At 35.2% G+C, this 20,135-nt stretch overlaps 1 protein-coding gene across 5 annotated transcripts in view; it reads left to right on the forward strand.

Annotated features, from left to right (window-relative positions):
* LOC142351887 (uncharacterized) overlaps nt 1-20,135 on the forward strand; it is a 32,392-nt gene that overhangs the window by 399 nt on the left and 11,858 nt on the right. For 2 of the 5 annotated variants that reach the window (XM_075404135.1, XM_075404139.1), the window contains exons 2-7: nt 835-897; nt 8,555-8,700; nt 9,958-9,990; nt 15,036-15,112; nt 18,470-18,631; nt 19,185-19,278. In XM_075404135.1, the coding sequence (XP_075260250.1) occupies nt 8,604-8,700; nt 9,958-9,990; nt 15,036-15,112; nt 18,470-18,631; nt 19,185-19,278 (463 nt within the window). In that variant the 5' untranslated portion in view covers nt 835-897; nt 8,555-8,603. Of the gene's footprint in view, nt 1-834; nt 898-8,549; nt 8,701-9,957; nt 9,991-15,035; nt 15,113-18,469; nt 18,632-19,184; nt 19,279-20,135 lie in introns of those variants that run through there. The other 3 variants (XM_075404137.1, XM_075404136.1, XM_075404138.1) reach the window with 3 other exon arrangements.

The following is a 20,135-nucleotide window of genomic DNA, read 5'->3' on the forward strand; positions in this document are numbered from 1 at the left end:
AAAATTGTGTCACGTGCGTGTGGGGGTGCAAATAATATAAGCCCTCTAAGCTGGGGGGGGGGGGGGGGGCACAAACGGAAAAAGATCCGAATCCTGGATAAAGCTCGTCAAATTTGCATTGCGGTTTCTGGTAAGTTATCTTACGTATAATCGTCAAAAATAAACGCCCAAACAGCAAAATCACATGCTAACCAGCTTGTTTATAACAGCCGTTTTCCATAACATTCCTGTTTTTTTCCTCCTCTGTTTTTATATGAATTGACTGGAAATGTATGGAACTTTATTTTCTCTAAATTCCAAAAAAAAACAAGGAAACATAATTTCGGAGAAAATCTTATCAGAAATTTGACAGTTATCCATAAAATGAGATCTCTTTGCTTTGATCGCCAATTAATATTGAAATGACTATTCAAAACATGTCTGGATCGATGATGACGTTGTTAAGAAGGACAGATTTTACGTGAGGCTCAGCTTGCTTCATTTTACGGAAAACTACTATTATCTAACTAGTTTTTCTCAATACATCTCTTGGTTTGATAGAATTTGAAGCAACAAGATGTATATCTATTATCAATTAATCTGCAAAAAAGAATTGAGGAAAACTAAAATTGGAATGTTACGGAAAACGGACTGCTTACTATGTAATTTTGCTATCTGAACGTTTACTCATCTTAATGAAATTATTATTTCAATTTTTAGACATGCAGGACGCTTTGGTAGGGGATCGGGATCAATACTGCAAAAATTTGTTTCTAATTTTTAGGTGGTTCAGCATGGTGCCCAATTTGATGTTTTACTTCGTAGAAATATAGAGTGCTAACTTATTTTTTTTTGGTTCATTATTCTTCGAGCATATTATTCAAGGCAAAGCAGAGTTATCGTAATACTATGACAAAAGTAAGCTCACAAAATGTAACTTTACGTGGTAAAGTGCCTGTTTTTGAAGAGCGGTATAAGTACCAACACTAATTGTGAATCAAGGGTGGATAAATAGAATTTAACTCTCAAAACTGTTAAAAAGATGTCAAACTACTTCGTGAGACAGACCCAATAGGATTATAGCACATTTATGTAAGAAGTCGTTCAGGCCAACGTAAAATCTTCTCGACTAGGTCATAATTTTTCCCCTCCTACAAAAGCTTGCTAATGTGAACAATTTTCCGTACCCTATTAAGTACATTTTGATCATTTTAATCTTTATTTCCAAATTAGTTCAAAACTTGATCTTGATTTTTTTGTTCATTTTACTAGACAGGAAACTGTCTATTCAAATAGAAAACATTTTCAAGTTCTTGTCGTTCTTCGTGATCAACTTATGATAACTTTCATCTCCTTTTGCAGTTAAATTTGTAAATAATTTCTGTACCCGCCCAAAATTGTCTATGAAGAACCCATTGCAAATAATACACAAGCAACTGAAAGAGACCACAAAGTTCAAAATCAATAACTCAATGTCAATTGGCAAAATCGCAGCAAGATATTAGACAAAATCGGCGTTCTTTGTGGAGACAAACCGTGAGACATATGTAATCAGAAAAGTACATCTTTCATATAATTTTTTATAGAAACTGAAGGACACCGAATCTTCAAAATTAAGAATTCACATTTTCTGGTTGAAGAAGGACCAATGAAGGAATTTTGAAAAGTCATGGAGGACTCTTTCACCAAAGCTCCAAATATCACGTATGTTTTATTCGTCTTCTTTTCTTCCAAACAACAGAAAGGAGAAAGTTTTTGAAAAATTTTGTGGACTTCTGATCGAGCAAGCCAAAATTTGTCGTCTTGATGACGAAGAGATTACCCTCATTCGTGAAATTGTCATACTAGACATGCTGGACTATGAAACGTAAAAGGAACTCCTCAAAAAAATGGTATCACCTACTAGGGCTTTGGAGAAAGCAATCCATATAGAAATGGGTCACAAAACCAGCAGCAAATCAAAGAAAACTCAAGCTACAACAATACGCAGCCGGTAAATATCGTCAACAGTTATCAATGTCACAATCGCAACACAAATTTTCAGCAGCAAAGAAAAAACTACAATCGCAACGCGAATGCCTCCAATCAAAACAGAAACACAAATAACTGTTGGAATGGTGTCCATCGAACTATAACCATCGACAAAACTTACCTACAAAACGTAAAAACTGTTTTAAGTGCTTTCTTTCCGACCGTTTCGCTAACACGTGCAAAGAACCAAAAGGGACACCACCCCAAACACAACCACTACAGAAAACTAATGTGAGTCAAATTGAAGCAACTCAAGAAAAATATGATGACGGAGAATCAGTTTACTACATCAATAGTTATAGAGAACAATACGATTTGGTATGTGACTCTCAATATGATTGTGATTCAGATAACTGCATTGCATCTATTTCAGGTGAAAAAGCAAACAAGTTAGAGCCTCTTGACACAAAAATTCATATTGTTAACATCTGTTTGATATCATTGACTGAATCATGTAGTGCCTCTTGCATTATCACCAAATATCTAGCAAAGGAGATACTGAAAACCAAACGTACATCCCAATGTACATCTAAAAAGACGAAAAAGACTTGAAAACCTTCTCCAATGAACCCATCACAGTTCTCAAAAGACTAGCGAAAACTGTCACATACAATGACTGGACCTGCGACCAAAAAATTTCTCCAAGTGTTAGACGATGGCCACAGGAACAGCATCGGATGGAACCTGTTCAAGAACCTTGAGCTTTCAGCTGTGCAGCAATACTCAAAAAAGGGGTAAGCTCATTAACAATTTACATAATTCTACAGGCAAAGTTATGCAGGCAATCGCATCGCCATTTCATGAACTAGTTCCACAAATCGGGTTAACGAAAATACATATCGTTAAATCAAAATTTCACCAAAAGTACAGCAAAACATTAAAAAAGGCGACGCGTCCTGATTACTCCGTAATCTAGAATTAGTGTTAAACTCAGCAGATTCCAAAGAAGGCCATATTGAGAATAAAACAATTTTGTAGACGAAAATTTGTTTTCCTCAATCGTGATCACAATAAAGAAAGATAATTCCATAAAACTATCCTTAGATTCTTAAGTCCTAAAAAAATCAATTCATCAAAGTAAATACTGAATGCCTAACACAGAAATGGTAATCGATTGAATCTCACAACATCCAACAGAAATAAAAAAAAGTCAGCAAGCACCTTTTTTCAACCTTTGTCTCAAATAAGCATACAGCCATTTACAACTGCATGAGGATACTACAAAACACTGCCTTTTTTAACATTATTTTTGGAGAATCAACAGGGACCCATAGATTCGAAACTGGATTCTACGTTCTCACTGATATGACTGCAGAATCCCAGAAAGCAATGGATTACAAACTTATAGTCTCCAAGTAACATTTTGTTTACTAGATGACATTATAATTGTCGGCACCGTATCAGAATTTGCACACATTGATTATGTCACCAAATGCTTGAAACAGTTAATAGAGGACAATTTGAAAAAAAAACACATAACGGGGAAACAGTGAGGACAATCACAGTAACCACTGATCATCGCGCTTTATTGTCAGTACCTAATGTACATCAACGAAACAAATCCTACAAGAGAAGACTTTTATGTTGGATTGATAGATTACGCCCAATTATTTTTACTATTAAACATATGCCAGGAGCAAGAATGGGTTTAATCGATTAAATTTTTATGAAGTCTTTTGCAGAAAAAAAACAAAAAAAATTGGCCTATAACGAACATTTCGCTGTCGCAACTCTCTCAAAACTTTAAAAATTTTGTGATTAAACCATCAAACCTAAACCTCAAAACCTAGTTCTGCAAATATTCAGCTACATATTACAACCCAATCTCCCACTTGCGTTTTGTAGACTAAAATTTGTTTTCTCCAATTGTCATTACAAAAAAGAAAGATCTTTTAATAAAACTATCATTAGATTCCTAAGTCCTAGAAAAAACCATTCATAAAACCAATTATTGAATGCCTAACAGAACAATGGTAATTGATTCATTCTCACAGCATCCAAAAAAACGATCAACAAGCTTCTTTTTCAACCTTGGTCTAAATTAAGCATACAGTCAATTACAATTACATGATGATACTGCGAAACACAGCAATTTTAACATTATTTTTGAAAAATCAAGAGGAACTTATAGACCTAAAACTGGATACTACATTCTGACCGATAAGACAACAGAATCCCAGAAAGAAATGGATTACAATTTTTTTTCTAACTGACATTATAATAGTCAGCACCGGATCAGTATCCGCACACATTGATTATGACAGCAATTGCTTGAAACAATTAAATGAGGACGGTTTTGACAAAACACATAATGGACAGACAAAGAGGACAATTTGAATTGAAAAACACACCATAAAATTTTAATGTAATTCAAAAGAAATATCACAAAGTATGAAAAATTGTCATTATCAACAATCTGATATTACAATAAAATGCGATGCTTCAAGACCTGGACTCGGTGCGGTACTTGAACAAAATACATCACATGGATGGAAACTAATTGCAATTGCCTCTCGTTTTCTTAACACTACACAAGAACGTTATAGTGCTAATGAGCTAAAGTTGTTGGAAACAGTATGGTCTGTTTACTATTTTATATATCACATATACTGCAAAGATATCACAGCAACCACTGATCATCGCGCTTTATTGTCTGTAAAGAACATTGACGAAAAAATCTTACAAGTGTAGACAATTACGTTGGACTGATAGAGTACTCCCATATAATTTTTACTATTGGATATTTGCCGGGAGCAAGAATGTGTCTAGTCGATTATATTTCTATAAAGTCTTTTGCAATCTTTAAATGTCTTTGCAAAAATTTCTATAAAGTCTGCAAAAATTTCAAAATATAATGAAGATTTTGTGGTAGCGCCTATCACAAGAAAAAGAATTTTTTAAACAAATCATCAAACCTAAATATCTAGTTGTAAAAAAAATTCAGCAACATTTTACAACGCAATCTCCCAAATCAAATTTTAAACACTGATATTGCATCGCAATTTCCACTTTCTACAACTGACAAACTACAATGAAAGAATCAGCTAACAACACCACAAATAACAAACTGTAAACCTTCACGGTCAATCGGGATGCAATTAACCCCTTTCAAAAATTGCACTATACACAACTCAAATCCGTCAAGTGCATCGCAATTGCCACTACCATATTTACAAAAACCATTTGCACTGCTTATTAAGCTTTCAAATAAATCACATTCTAGTGACAAATTCAAAACAAATGCTTTGAAATCAGTCGGAGAAGAAAATAATTTGAAAAGTCTGAACAATTAGGCCCAATAGGCACCATATTTGACACCAAATCAAAAATCACCACCGAATACCTAAATTAGGCGCGATTACTAAAACTATCCAACTAAACAAACAGATTAACAAATCCAAATCGCTTTGAGCCTATACTTTCTCAACAATGGCTATTCAAAAACCAAAGTGCTTTCATGACTACCAAAAATGCCTTGAGGAAAGCCATCAATAGTCTCAACTCCAACCCGAACTAAGGTCACTTCCGCTGATAACTCCCCTACTAACACAAATCCTGGGACACCATTGACGCAGCAGAAGACGAGCGCCTCAATGAAACCCGCAATAGAATGTTTAGCAAAAAGCTTCTGGCAATACTAACGGGAAAAAACGCCATATTGAAATGAGTAAGGGATTGTGTGCTGTATCACGACGAAGCCCATTTGAAGGAGATCAGTCCCTGCATTCACTCATAACGGAGGGACATGGTTGTCGAAATTGGATAACTGTGGATGAACGAACAGCTATCACCAGGGCCATCAACGAAGCAGTAATCGAAGATGTGCACTCCACCAACACAGGATGTTTTGCAATGCTTTCGTTAGCGCAAAATCTGTGGTAGCCCTACATTTACCGCTATTACCTAGCGGAAACTAAGGAGTGAAAAGCATGCAGCGATATCGGTAAGAATTTAAAACCAGTAATTCTGCTTAGCAAATTGTCATCTTCAACTTAATTTAAAGAGGCGAACGAAGAAAAGCGAAAAAACTTTTGGCTTCTCCATTCTAAATGAAAGGGAACAGAACAATACTTTATAACAGTCTCAGTTTTTGATAGATATTCTAAACAACCCACAAAAATTATATTGAACAATACAAGCATAGCAATCCAAATGTCATTAAATTTCTCAATATAATCAGGGAGTTCCAAGATCTAATAGAATAGACCAAGCTACAAGTTTAACGGGGAAAAGATTTGAAGAAATTTGCACAGAGAATAATATCGAACCTATGTATGCAGCAACATTTTAACAAAGATCAATTGGTTTTGGTGAACACTTTATTCCAACAGTAAAAGGAAAATTATCCTGCATGGAAGCTCGTCTTAATAAGAAAGTCATTTTACATTATGCAATACATGCAACTATACACAAATTTTGAATAACCAAACAAAGAACCACAAATTTTAGCCCCTTTAAGGGACACTTTGTTAGAAAATGTGATAGAACAGCCTCTAATATTACAATCAAACCAGACAGTCAACACTTTATTTCCAACATTTTATATTTATTTATATATACTTACTTAATATTACTTATATTGTTTTATAATTTTATATATTAAATACTTGTATAAAATTACTTATATTTTAATATAATTCTATTTACAAAATCAATAAACGTTATTTACACGAAGATACGAAACCCGGACGTTTGTGTCTCACGGACGAACAGTGATTGGCTACGGGCATTTGTCGTGACATAGAAGTGAAGAGGGTCATTTGAGACGCAAATGCAAAAGTCCCATGAACAGCATGAGAGAATGCAGGACATCAAGAACAGATTAATCTGGTCAGAGTTAATTGCACACCCAATACCACGAACAGAACGGAGGTTGAAAGTAATTTTCACCGGAAAAATTTACGCAAACCAACATCAGAAACGCAATCTGGATGGATTTTAGGAAATAGTTTTGCCTGGTAGTACACTAGGCAAAGTAAGTCCTACAATCAAAATTATTAAAAAACCCAAAAAAACCGAAGTGCGAGCCCAAACTATTGCAAAATTTTGGGGGGGGAATGGAGCTATTATTCATTTTGGCCAAATATGCGGACAGAATAACGCCAAAAATAAACAAGAAAACACTGGAACGAAAGATTACGAATAATAAGAAATACCTATTGAGAAAAAATCTTTTTAGCTAGAAAATCAAACGATCGAATAAAACAGACTGACGACGTTAGTTTTGTATCTTCTGCCAGCTCCTGCACCTCCACCACTAGCAACATTGCACGAGCATCAAAGAGGCGAATTCCTATAAGAATTATCAAGCGCCCTGACTCCTTCAATGTATAGGCCTGACCTAACACAACTCTTCCACTTTAGTCCTGAATATCCAATCGCCGAACCACCAATCTAACCAACAATTTCAACGACATCTGGGCGCAATTGACGCCTGTTTTTGCGGAAAAGTAAAAGAGCAGCCCAAAATGAGTGAACAGACACAAACAATTATCGAGATTATCCAAACTACGAAAGGATATGATCACCAATTACAGGCTCAAACAATGCGTTCATCGGCACATGTTCAGGTTGTAACCCGAATGCGAGATGGACATGCGATCCTCATCCAAATATTCCGATGAAGCAAGAATTGACAGTCTAAGAAATCTTTTCTTAGAAAAATTCTTTCAAGCATAAAAAACTTTGGATCTGTTCAGTTTCGGCCCCCAGTTTTTTTTTTATGACCCCCAGTTACAAATTATATGTTGTTAGATAGCACATTACTATGTAAGAAAATAGCACGTACGCCTTGGGGTCATAAAATTTTTATGCTCACTAAGCTGGGGAGGCCGAAACAGAATAGATCCAAAACTTTCTTTGTTTATTTATTAACTTAAAATAAAACTACTACATAATCGGAGAATAAATACTACTTTTCTGATTTTATTCTTTTATGTACTTCAACATTTCCTCACAAAGGGGGCAAACATCGTACGAGTAGAATATTGGGAACCTTATTCCATGTCGTGTTTAGTTCCTTTTATCGTTTTAATCTTTATTTCCAGTTTAGTTCAAAACTTGATCTTGATTTAATTTGCTCATTTTGCTAGACCGGAAACTCTATTCCCATAGTAAACAATTTGAAGTTTTTGTCGTTCTGCAGGATCAACTTATGATCACTTTCATTTCTTTTTGCCGTTAAAGTTGTAAATACCTCAATTCTCTCACTTTCACTGCTACTATTCATTTTTCAAAAAAAAACGTTGTCATTTGGTCCTTAAAATAGAGTTCAGCAATCTAAAATTTTCATTCGCGACGCGAAATTCAACTAAGTTTGTTGAGATATCTAATTCACTGAATTATAAGTAGCAAATGAAACGCAAACTCTATCTCTAAACCTAGAGATAGGTTTCGCAGCGCAATTGGACCTGTCAGCAAATCAATCAGCATAGCGACAAATATAAAAAGAATTGGCTGAAGCTATGGAGACTAAAATTGTTTTCAAAGCAGGTAATTTTTGTAAAAGTGGGTTCCATGCGTTTACTTTTGTCAATGAGTGTAGAATTATCATTAGCCCCATTATCATTAAGCCCTAGGAGTCATTCAACAAAATGTTACTTTTAATATTGATATTAGTTCTCGTTAGTTATTACAATACAAGTGCAATGGACCTGACTAAAGTTCGAGACCTTTCGCAAGGATGTGAGAGTAAGTTCAACAGCTCCCAAATTTTGGGCTTCTTTTCCCTTATAGCAATATCGACAATTTTTGAGGGTACAGGACCAACCCCCCCCCCCCCCCCCCCCCCCGTACCGTAATCCTAGTAGCATAATGTGGGATGGGACAGAACAGAAACAATTGCCCAATTACTGAGAATAGAATTTATTGGACATCTTTATTGGAATCTTCAAAAGCCAAAGCCACAAGCCAATCTTCTGGATCAATTTATGGCTCGGTTCATAGGTCCTCGATTGGTTTAATTTTCCTGGGTTGAGGTGTTCGTACTATTTCAGCCCATTTCTCTGTAAAAAACGCGCTGAATGCGCTAAAATTATGAAAGAAATCATCTGAAATTGCTGAAATGCGCTGAAATTTCATTATGTTTAGCTGCAATTCAGTTCATCTCCTGCAAAAAGTCAGCGCTTCTACAGCGCCTTCCTTATTAAGTTTGAGCTCACTTCACACTTTTCTTGCACAAATTATGCAAATTTCAGCGCATTTCTTTCACAAAGTCAACGCATTGTACATATCATTTCTTACAATCTCAGCGCTCTTCAGCATATTATTTGCAATGTTTTTGAGCAGAATTTATGACATCGCTTTCCGAACTTTTCTTGACCCGGGTCGGGACTTGAGATCGAGTCCCCGTTCAATCATAAATAACGCCAGCTTTGAATACCCAGCGTATTCATGGATGATTTGCAAAATCATCTCATAGATTCCCCTCCACAAAAAATTTTTAAAAAATGAGATTTTCAACTGGCGGGAGTATCCGGATAACTTTACTATTTCTATTGTCATGAATTGGATCTAACAACACATGAAGAGTGCACATGAAGAGGTGAGGTGGGAAAAGGCAATTTTAGATCGGATTTTGCAAAAATATCTTTATCTATTCTGTTTTGGCCCCAGGCGTGCGTGCTATTTATTTTACATAGTAACGTGCTATATAACAACACAAATTTGTAACTGGGGGCGTAAAGAACACTGGGGGGGGGGGGGGGGGGGCAAACAGAATAGATCCAAATATCTAAAAAATGAAGATTGGAGAAATTATTTAAAAAAAATCGTTCTACTCTAGCTCTCATAAAGGATTATAAAACAAAGCCTGCTTTAAAAATGCTTTTTGCAAGAATCATGCAAGAAAATTTTGATTCGTTTTCAAGATTTCTTTCAAGATTATTGCTAGATTTTAAATTTAGAATTTTAGATTAGAATTTTAAACGCTTGATTCATCTGTTTTAGAAGGTGTAGGCAAAGGAAAGTCGTGCACGTGTGGTAAGTAAACTCTTCTAGTCACTGAAATTAAATAAACATCATCCCTATACAAGTTTCACCACTAAATTCTATCATAGAAATCATATCATGGCTGAAAAGAGAATTTCCATTTCATTTTTACAAATCAGCACAAATAAAAACTATAATTTGTTATCAACGCGAGAGCAAGATTGGCTCAAAAAATGATAAATTAATTTGACAGTGTTTACAGTCGAAATAGATAGTGGTTCAAATTTTTATAGAAAACAACATCACTTCTTCGGAGGTCTGAAAAGTTAATTATACTTTCTGCAAAAGATAATGAAAAAATAAATTGAATGAGATGTGTTATTTAAATCGATTTAAATAACGCTTATCTCATTCAATTTATTTTTTCAATATTTTTAGCAGTAGGTATAATTAATTGCTCTCAAACGAAGTCTGTAGCAATTATATTAGTCCTGTCGGTCTTTTTTATGCAATTTTTCGCTTGACCGATTTTTCGTCTGACGCTTTTGACTTTTCGTCCTCAAAAACGGGATAAACAGGTAGCGCCCAGCGGGCATTAAGTGCTCTTAGAGCCTTCAGCTCTGTTTCAGCTCAAACTGTTTTGTAGACTTATAATTATGGTGTGAAGAGCGGTTCTTAGATGTTGCAGATCCCCCCCCAACTGTTGACCCGCCCCACTATTGCCCCCATCCCCCCACCGCGCTGTTGCCCCCCATCTGGCTGTTGCCACCTCCATCAGATCCCCCCACGGCTAGTTACTGACAAACAACTGCTCGCTAAAAACGCAAATTTATGCAAATCTTCACAATTTTTTACAAGCTTTTTGAAAATTTCTGTCATCTTTGTAAAACCTTTGTCAAACTTTTGTGTTTTATCAACCCTAGATTACAAGGAGCCCACTCTATGGTTTGATAATAGGTTACTGCACAGTTTCTAGTGGTAATAGAATGGTTTCAACATTTCAACTTCGCAAATTTTTGCAATTTTTTGAAAAATTTGCAAATTTTTTCAAGGTTTTTGAAAATTTTTGTCGGTTTTTAGGTTTATCCAGCCTCATGAGCCAAGGAGCCTCCTCTAGGGTTTGATGATAGGTTAATATATAGTTTCTAGACGTAATGGAACTTTTTTCAAGATTTTAACATCACTAATTTTAGCCTTTTTTTAAAAAAAAGTTAAGCATTTTTTAAATTTATTGTCATTATTCAAGATTTTTCAGCCTCATGGTTCCGAAAACATGCTTAAGGGTTTGGTAATATGTGGCTGCATGGTTTTTAGTGGTAATGGAGTTGTTTTCGACTTTTAAATATCACAAATTTTATCAATTTGTTTTTATAAAACTTGCAATTTTTTCAAGATTTTTGACCATTTTTTGTCATTTTATAGGTTTATCTAGCCTCAAGAGCCAAGGAACCTCCTCTAGAGTTTAATAACACGTTATTGTATTTTTTTTAGATGCAAAGGAGTGTTTTTAAAGATTTTAACATTCAACGAGTTTTCGAATTTTTTGAAAAATTTTTGGCAATCTTCTTGTTTTTTAAATTGTTTGTCACTTTTTTAAGATTTTTCCAGCCTCAATTGACAAGAAGCCTCTTTCGAGTTTTGATACTAAGCTGCTGCTTAGTTTTTAGAGTTATTGTAATGGTTAGCTTTATTTTAGTGACTCGAGTTTTAGAAATTTTTTGATAAATTTTAATTTGAAAAATTGTTATCGTGTTCCAAGTGTATGGATCTTTATGAGCCAGTGAAACTGTTTAAAGCTTGAAATAGGCATACTAGATGGTGTCTTGAGACAATGAATGGTGTTCTGAAAATATTAATATCACGAATATTAGCAAGATTTTGTTAAAATTTGCAATTGTTTCTAAAAATTTTGAATATTTTTGTCCTTTTCTGAGTTCAACAATCATTACTGGACAACGAAGCTTTTTAATTCTTGCAGATGGGTTACATGACAAAAATCCAGAGACAAAAAATGTATTTGAACGTTTTCTTTATTGCGAATTGTGGAAACTTTTCTTTGGAATTTTGCACTTTCAGTTTTTTCTTTATGGTTTAGTTACTAACAAGTTTAGAAAACTTGAAGTTGTAGAATGGAATCTCATCATGGAAAAAATCCCTAGCTCTCTCTTTCTCTCTCTCTCTCTCTCTCTCTCTCTCTCTCGCTCTCGCTCTCTCTCTCTCTCTCTCTCTCTCTCTGTTAGCTGGCGTTTCTTTCCTTCTCTTTCTCGCTCACGTTTAATGTCGCACTCTCTCTCTCTCTCTCCTTAACTCTTTTGTTGATGCCGCACTTCAGCGGCTGTTATGTGGCGTGATGTCATCGTCTATTACCCTAATCTCAGACCCCTTCAATCAATATAAAGCTAACCTCACTAAACAGTTGCTAGGTACTGACGTTCGTTCGTTTGAGAGCAATTCGCACGACGTTAGTCGGTTGTGTTTAACTATTCAGACTTCCAAAAAGTAATCTCGAAAAAAAAACGATTCTTTTTAGGGGGTCAGACTTTAGAAATTGGTAATAAAAAAATTGGCTAAGGGGTCGAAAAAAACTTATTACGGCGTTTTATGGCGTCGTACAATTTTTTCAAGTTTAAGGAACAGTATGTCTTTGTAAATTTTCCAAATTTCGTGTCAAGTAGTCAACCTGGGGAGAACGAAACACTAAAAACAATTTGTGCAATCTAAGATATTATTGTACTACGTAAGAATCTGAAATCTGCTTTTTTGTTAAAATAATCTTTTTTTACAAGGTTTCCAATGATCAACTAACGTTTTCGCTAACGCAAAAATGAAGTCAAAAAATGAACACAAAATCTCTTCCAACAAAGTGGAACCTCTTGAAATCTCTCTTTTAAATTCACTTGTCTCCTCATCGAGAATTGTTTAAACTTTTTACTTCACGTTGGTAGTGGCCTTCCCGAAGCTATTCAACAACTGAGCAAGCCAATGATTGTCCAAATTTGCTTTGCACTTCCTTGCTTCTCTTAGCTGTTCTTCAACAAAGTTTGCTTGGTAGGGCACAAGCTTGCTTTGACGCTGCAGATGCTTGGGTATTTTTCCTCCAGAAGGTTGACAGTTTTTTGGTGGAGGTTCTTTAGTTCGTCGGATGGATCTGAATTTTCTGCTATTTTGAAGCCAAGCCTTCGTTTAGTGTTATTTTCTTCAACTAAATCTTTTGAATTTCTTGTAGTATTTGTCAGCTGTTGATTGAACCTGTGCTCTGCTGATTGTGCTCGAATTGTCTGGCTTCTGTTCGCCTTTGCATTGTTTATTGCTTTTGAGCACGGTTCTCACTTCATTCTCTATATTGAATTGCACTGCTCTATTCATCACGCTGGTCTTTTGTTGTTGACTCTTTTGTTTTTTTGGTGGGTCCCTTCGGAACTCTCATCAACAGATTGAACAGTTGTTTGCCTTCAACTGTCCGACTTGGAGGAACAAATGTAACAGGTGCTCTCCTATCAAAGACAAGGGCAACTTTACAACGCACAGTTTGTTTCAGCGGTTTCAAAACTGTCCAGATATTAATTTTTCGCAGTTAACTTTTGTGAACTTGATTATCCGTTATAATGTAGAACACCATTGCATTACTTGATACGCAACATTTTCAAATAACTTCTCTTCAGCATTGCTAACCGACAAATTGTTTCGGGTCGAAAAAGCCAAAACCCAAAATTTCAAATAGCATATTTGCTTGAAATCAGCGGTTTTTCAATTATATCTCTTTTTCAAAGAATTCTGAACGTTAGGAAGGCCTCGTATCTGTTGTAAAAATAAACAAAGCTTGGTAAACTCCGTTGGTGAGGCTACATTTATATTTTACAACCAATCTTATTACTTGGGAAAAAAATTCAATGCTGAATAACTCCGTAAGTAATGATCTAAAATTAGGCAAACTTGGCAGTGCACAACACTGCCATACATGTATTCAAACCGAAAAGATGAACTATATCAAATAAATGATCCTTGAGAAAAAACAGAACAATTTTTACCTGAGATTTGATTACTCTGAGTTAATTTAATGAACAAACTTAACTACTGTTAAAACCAGTGGAATCAACTGACTATGGGCCTTGCACAAAGTGTTTCTTACTTTGGAACTTTGTTGCAAAGTAGGAAAGATTTGAGAAAATCAAATTTAGGTCTCTTTTCAACAATTCAACGTTAGTTTGAACTATACAATCACTGAGATGATCTACAGAAACAAAACACGATAACAAGTAAACTACCGCTAAATAAGGGTGCTTTAATACACACTGTAGGTCACTTTAATAAGACAAATATAACAAGTTTCGATCGATTTTTGGTAATTTTCAAGCTCCATCATGCAGCTTAGTCCCGTGGGTTTGGATGTCAAAATTGCATCGCTGAGTGGTTTTTGATAAAGATGTCGACAGAATGTGAACATTTTTCCATAATATCATTTTTTCAGTGTAAATTTGATTTCAAGGAAATTTTTGTTAACCATGTAAAAGTTTTGTGGAGTAATCAGAATCAATGACGTGTTGATTCGCAAACCAATCGCAGAGAATCTGATGCAATATAGGTAAGTCGTAATATTGATTTGCTGATGTTGAAACAGTTTGAGGTTAAATTTCACTTCATGTATAGCGTTCACGTACTTATAATAGTTACTAAAATAGTTGACGGAAGTGAAAAAATCAATATGGCTTCGATAGTCTGTAGCATTAAATTTTGCTTGTCATGCAATTCCAACTTCACTGCCTGATGCGACCTTCAATTTATTTATTTAGCGTGAATTCAGCGAGCCTCAACACGGTACATTTTGCCAACAATTTACATATATATATGCATATATATATATATATATATATATATATATATATATATATGATTATGTGAATATATATATATATATATATATATATATATATATATATGTGTGTGTGTGTGTGTGTGTGTGTGTGTGTGTGTGTGTGTGTATTTTATATATCTATATGTATATATATATATATATATATATATATATGTATGTATGTATATATATTTATTTTTATATATATTTGAATCGGTGAGTTCGGTATTTGAAATTTGTTCAGACCCGGAGGAGGCACAAGGCGTGTATGCATTTGAGACTCCTGGGTGGGATGTGAGAGCACGGTACACTGACCTGTTTGTAAGTTATTCACTTTCGAAACCCTATATCCAAAAGGGGAAAAACAATCTTCAGTTTACCATTGAGAAGACAAATGGGCATAGTTGATAAGAATTTTGGATGCGAAGTCATTGCAGTTCGAGGTTAGTTTTTGGTTCTAGATTAGTTGATTGTGCTAAAATCTGGCCTGTCTGTCTTTCTGATGCAGATTTCTATTTCTCTATATCAATATTTCTCTCCAATATCTCTCTAACCGATTTGACTTTGACTATGATTGCTGTGAACGATATAAACCATAAATGTTGCTTGAAAAGATTTTTAAAGCTTTATGTTATCCTCAAAAAACGGAGGCTGTTAAAATTCCGTGTGGCTCTCATTACGGAAAAGGTTTTAGCTCTCATTACGGAAAAGATTTTGATTTGTTTTAAAATTTCGTTTGGTGATTTTATTATTGTGTTGGTCATTAAAACGAGAACTATTCACACATCAAAACCAGTCATTCTCAATTTTTCCGCCAAAGGTTTGTTTTTCTTTTGTTATTTGTCTGCTTAGCTGAAGCTGATGAGTTTTGAGATATTTCTCTTAGTTGCTCAATATTACTTTTCTGCTATAAATCTTATCGTTTTTGAATTTGGTGATAAAATATTACTGACTGTTTAAAAAACCAATTCGAGAAAACGAAGTTTTTATTAGTAGTGCTTTTGGAAAACATTCGCTTTAGGATTCTCCTTTATATCATGTTTCTTTTACAAATCATAGAAGGCTTCTATCAATTCTTATTTCCTTCTTCGCATGATTTAGCTACTAGTATTTTCTTTCAAAAACAATTTAAAGCAGTAATAGTGAAATCGGTTTGGACGAAAATGTTTCTTCTATTATTAGCCAAAAGCAGTGGCGAGGATATTTATGGCATCATGGCCGTCCGCTACAATTTAAAAAAATTAAATGTTTGTGCTGTTGTTGTGTTCAAGATCTGTTTTTTAGTCATATATATGGGGCTATTCGATCTTAATAATTTTACATGCCTCTATTCGATCGTAATCTTTACTTCCCTTTCAAGTTATCAACCGCCTTTTCAAAAATGGATTTCGCAATTTCTACATTTTAAAATGTTCAGTTTCTGGTTTTGAACGAAACTCTTCGAAATCTAACTCAGTAGTTGTGCAACTACGTTTAAATAATTCGCAGCTTTTTTGATATTGCTGTGATGTATTTTTAGGAACTTGTCATCCTTTCTAAAATTCTTCATATCAATGGAAAGTCCAATGCAAAAATGATTTCAGATTTATTGAAAACACTTCTAATGTGACAATTTTTTTAATAAAAAGTTTCTACTCACCAAAAAAATTGATTTTTGCCTTCCTTTATTAAATCCATAAAGACTGATTGACACAAGTTCAAAGTGACTGTCATCAGAAGACGCTAAAATTAACTTCGGTAAATCGCTCTAATCTGTGAAATAAATTACTATTTAGATCTAGATTTTAAAAAAAATTGAAACTCAGAGTTTTTTGTTATTAATTTAGAACAATTTAGCTGCAAGTCTCACTAGTCAATATTGCTAAAATTTCCAAGATATAGGTTTTCAGGATGTTATCTCACTTTCAACTTAATATTAATGCAAAAAACTAACCACTATCTCTGCTTTCAGCTTTAAACAGTTCATGAGCTGTATTAAAATAACACAACGAACTTCAATTCGCGAAAAAAGGAGAAAAAACATCAAATGCAATTAGGTCACGTAAGATAGCTTTTTTGTCTTGTCACAATTCTATGATTTACATTACAATAAGAATCTGGCAGCATTTGCACTCTTAATTCTACCAATAGTGTTCAGACTTCTCCAGTAATTGATTTTTGTGAAAAGTATTGCGTAACAATTATACATAGCCGCCCTCAAGAACAACTCCAAGCCCTCTGGAAATCTTATGGTCTGCTAGCTTAATCGTACCATGATTAGATTATAAAGGTGGTACGTTTCCCAAATCTATAATTTGTTTATCCCAATTTAAGGTTTCATTTACAAAATAGCGGTAACTCAATAACCACACGGAACGTTTCACTATATATAACGTTGCCATTTAGTAACGACCCTATCACGATAGAGAAATTTTAACATTTGTCAAAAATACTTATAAATTCATCTATATGTTTTTAGCAAAGGTTTTCTGCCAGATCCCAGAAAAGTAGCGTGGTCATGGGCTGCTTTTTAAACGTAAACATATATTACATATAACTAGAAAAAAAAGGTAGACTATCACTATTGCATAATGTTGAATTGATCTCAATCAAAATTTCTAGCAATTATAATAGTCCTACAGTCTTTTCTAATGCAATTTTTGACTCGAACGACTTTTCTTCTGATTTTTTTCCAGGATAGATAGGTTAAGCCCGAGGAAAATTAAGCGGTTGAGCAGTTCTGCTAGAGCATTATGCCTTAATAAACTCTAAGTACGCGATTGGTTGAAACTCTGAAGAGCGGATCTTAATTTTAAGAGCTTGACGCCCTCACACTCATTCCTTCAACAATCCCCCATCTGGCCTCCTGTGCCTGGCAATGTGGACCCCCATACAGCTCTCCTAGCCCAACCCCTCTATCACTTGACCCCCCCCCCCCCCCCCCCCCCCGGGAGACCACAACTCGTCTCAGTCTTCCTCTAATTCAGGCCTTAATGCTATCATCCATAAGCCATAGCTGGCTACTACAGTTCGTGAGCAATTTGCCACCAGACGTTAGCCGGATAATTAATGGTCTCAAACGAACTTTGCAGCAAATATATTAGTCCTGTCATAATTTTTGATGCAATTTTTCCCTTAACAATTTTTCGCCTTAGGCTGAACCAGTGTCAAAGAATGCAATTCACCAAAACTTTCTGGGGGGGACCATTTCATGGTGCAAAGGGCGGTCCTTAATCTTGACAGTTTGACCATCCAGTCCCTCCACTCAACCCCCAATCTCTCGTTTGACCCCCCAATCTCTCGACCGCCTTATCTCTCGACCTCTCTCTGGGTGCTACAGAACACAACCGCTCGCCGGTCGTTTGAGAGTAATTCTCCCGACGTCAGTCGGTTATGATTTTAAATTTTGATACTTTTTGTTACTTTATCTCCGCCAATTGAGTGTTCATTTGCATTAACTTTAATTGATTTAACAATTGGATTCAAAAAAATTGTATAAAGCCTTTTTCTTTCACCGAAAGTTCTATCTCCTCTGGTTATAACCCTGATAATAGACTCCCCTATCATATCAATTTTTTGTCTCCGTCTCATGAAAATTTAGTTTTTCTACCTTCACTATTATAAGGTCAATTTGCTTATCTTCCTGAATATCATTGTTTATTAATTTTGATGAATTGAGTTGATCCGGTTGTGGTTTAGGGTCGGGACATCAGTTCACCCACCTGGAATGATTCAGAGTTGTCTCTGGCTGTGACTGCCAGATCGGGTGCCTACTGCACTGTGGTCTCATGCTACTTGGGAGAGATTACAGAGGCACCCAGCTTTGCATCTCTCTACAGAGCCAAATATTACAGTGAAGCGGTATCTTGATTTCACTTCTCAATTCATTGTGTTGCGAGGATTTCGCCCAATTATAATAATCGGAAAACGTTTTTAAAACTGGCGGTGAATGCGGTGAAATTATGGAAGATAAGCACTGAATGCGGTGAAATAATGTTAACCGCATTCAAATATTATCTTTGCAATTATGTACATAAGCGGTGAATGCGGTCAAATTACATAATTTAGGGGTGAAAAAAACCATTTCGCTTATATATCTTTGCAAGTGCAATTATTCCTCGAGCCGGGGCAGTCACTGAAAATATGTACAGTTCAGGCATGCCAACCAGTATCAAAATTTCAGCCCAAAAATTCGAAATTAGGATATAGTCATCTGAGGAAATTTCTCCTTAATTTGTGTGGCGATACGATCAGTAAAACAAAAGTGCCAAACGGACGAAAACTGTTAAAACATTAGTGTAATTATTTGATATTTTGTACTCTATATATTAAAGACTTTCAACTAAGTGTAAAATTATGCACCACATTCCCAGTTTGATCTGAAATAGTTATCTTTTGACTGTGAACTGATTAGGTTCCGAGGGAGTATGCAGAAATGTGCACAATGGATCTGAGGACTTTCTACCAGTCGTCCAGTCAGACTATCAGATGCACAAACAAAACCACTCGTTAGACTATGGTTTCTATTAACGAGATAGAAACTCCCTGTGGAAAAGCCCCCAAAAGACTCCAATCCCCCCAAAGTTGAAAACCCCTAAATATCGTTACATATGCAACTTTTTTAATATACCAGTTCAGTATTCATTATTAAGCTCCATCATTGACAATAACTTTCAACCGCGGACCTAACGCCATGTCAATTTCATTACTGGGCAAGTTTAATTACAAGTCTCATTTCATTACTGCTTCAGAGCTATGATCATGTCACTTTTTAAACTTGGCAGTCTAAATCCAAGTCTGGGCTGAGACTTGGCAATTCCACATCCAAGTTTGATTTAAGACTTGGCAATTTTAAATCCAAGTCTGATTTAAGACTTGGAAAGTCTAAATTCAAGCATGGCTAGTCGAAAATGGGTCCGGAAAACGTCAAAATCGACCGAAAAACAGTCGAAAAAAGGTCCAGAAAACGATAAAAATGGCCGAAAAATAGAAGGAATTTCGTAAAAAAAAAACGAAATCGTCCAAAAATAGCCAAGAAAAAGTCCAAAAAAACCGGGAATTCGTGCAAAAAAAAGCCAACAAGGCCTTAAACAAAGCTATATCAAAAGCCGTTTTTCCTAACTTAAAGCACACATATTGCGCTGATTCATATCAAAAATTGAGCCCGAAACATTCACTCACCAAAAAATTTTTAACAAATGAGCACTAGACATGACTCATTTTTTTTGGGGTAAAGAATCTGAAATGATTGTTATGTACCAAAATACTGAAACAAATAGCTTTATAATCAAATTATAACTCTCTTATTTTTGACCAGTGGTTTACAAAATACCGGCCTGCGAGCAGAGGGCAGTTGACCCCAGAT

This window comes from Convolutriloba macropyga, chromosome 13, assembly GCF_964194025.1.
Source record: "Convolutriloba macropyga chromosome 13, txConMacr16.3, whole genome shotgun sequence".
Taxonomy (NCBI): Eukaryota; Metazoa; Xenacoelomorpha; order Acoela; family Convolutidae; genus Convolutriloba; species Convolutriloba macropyga.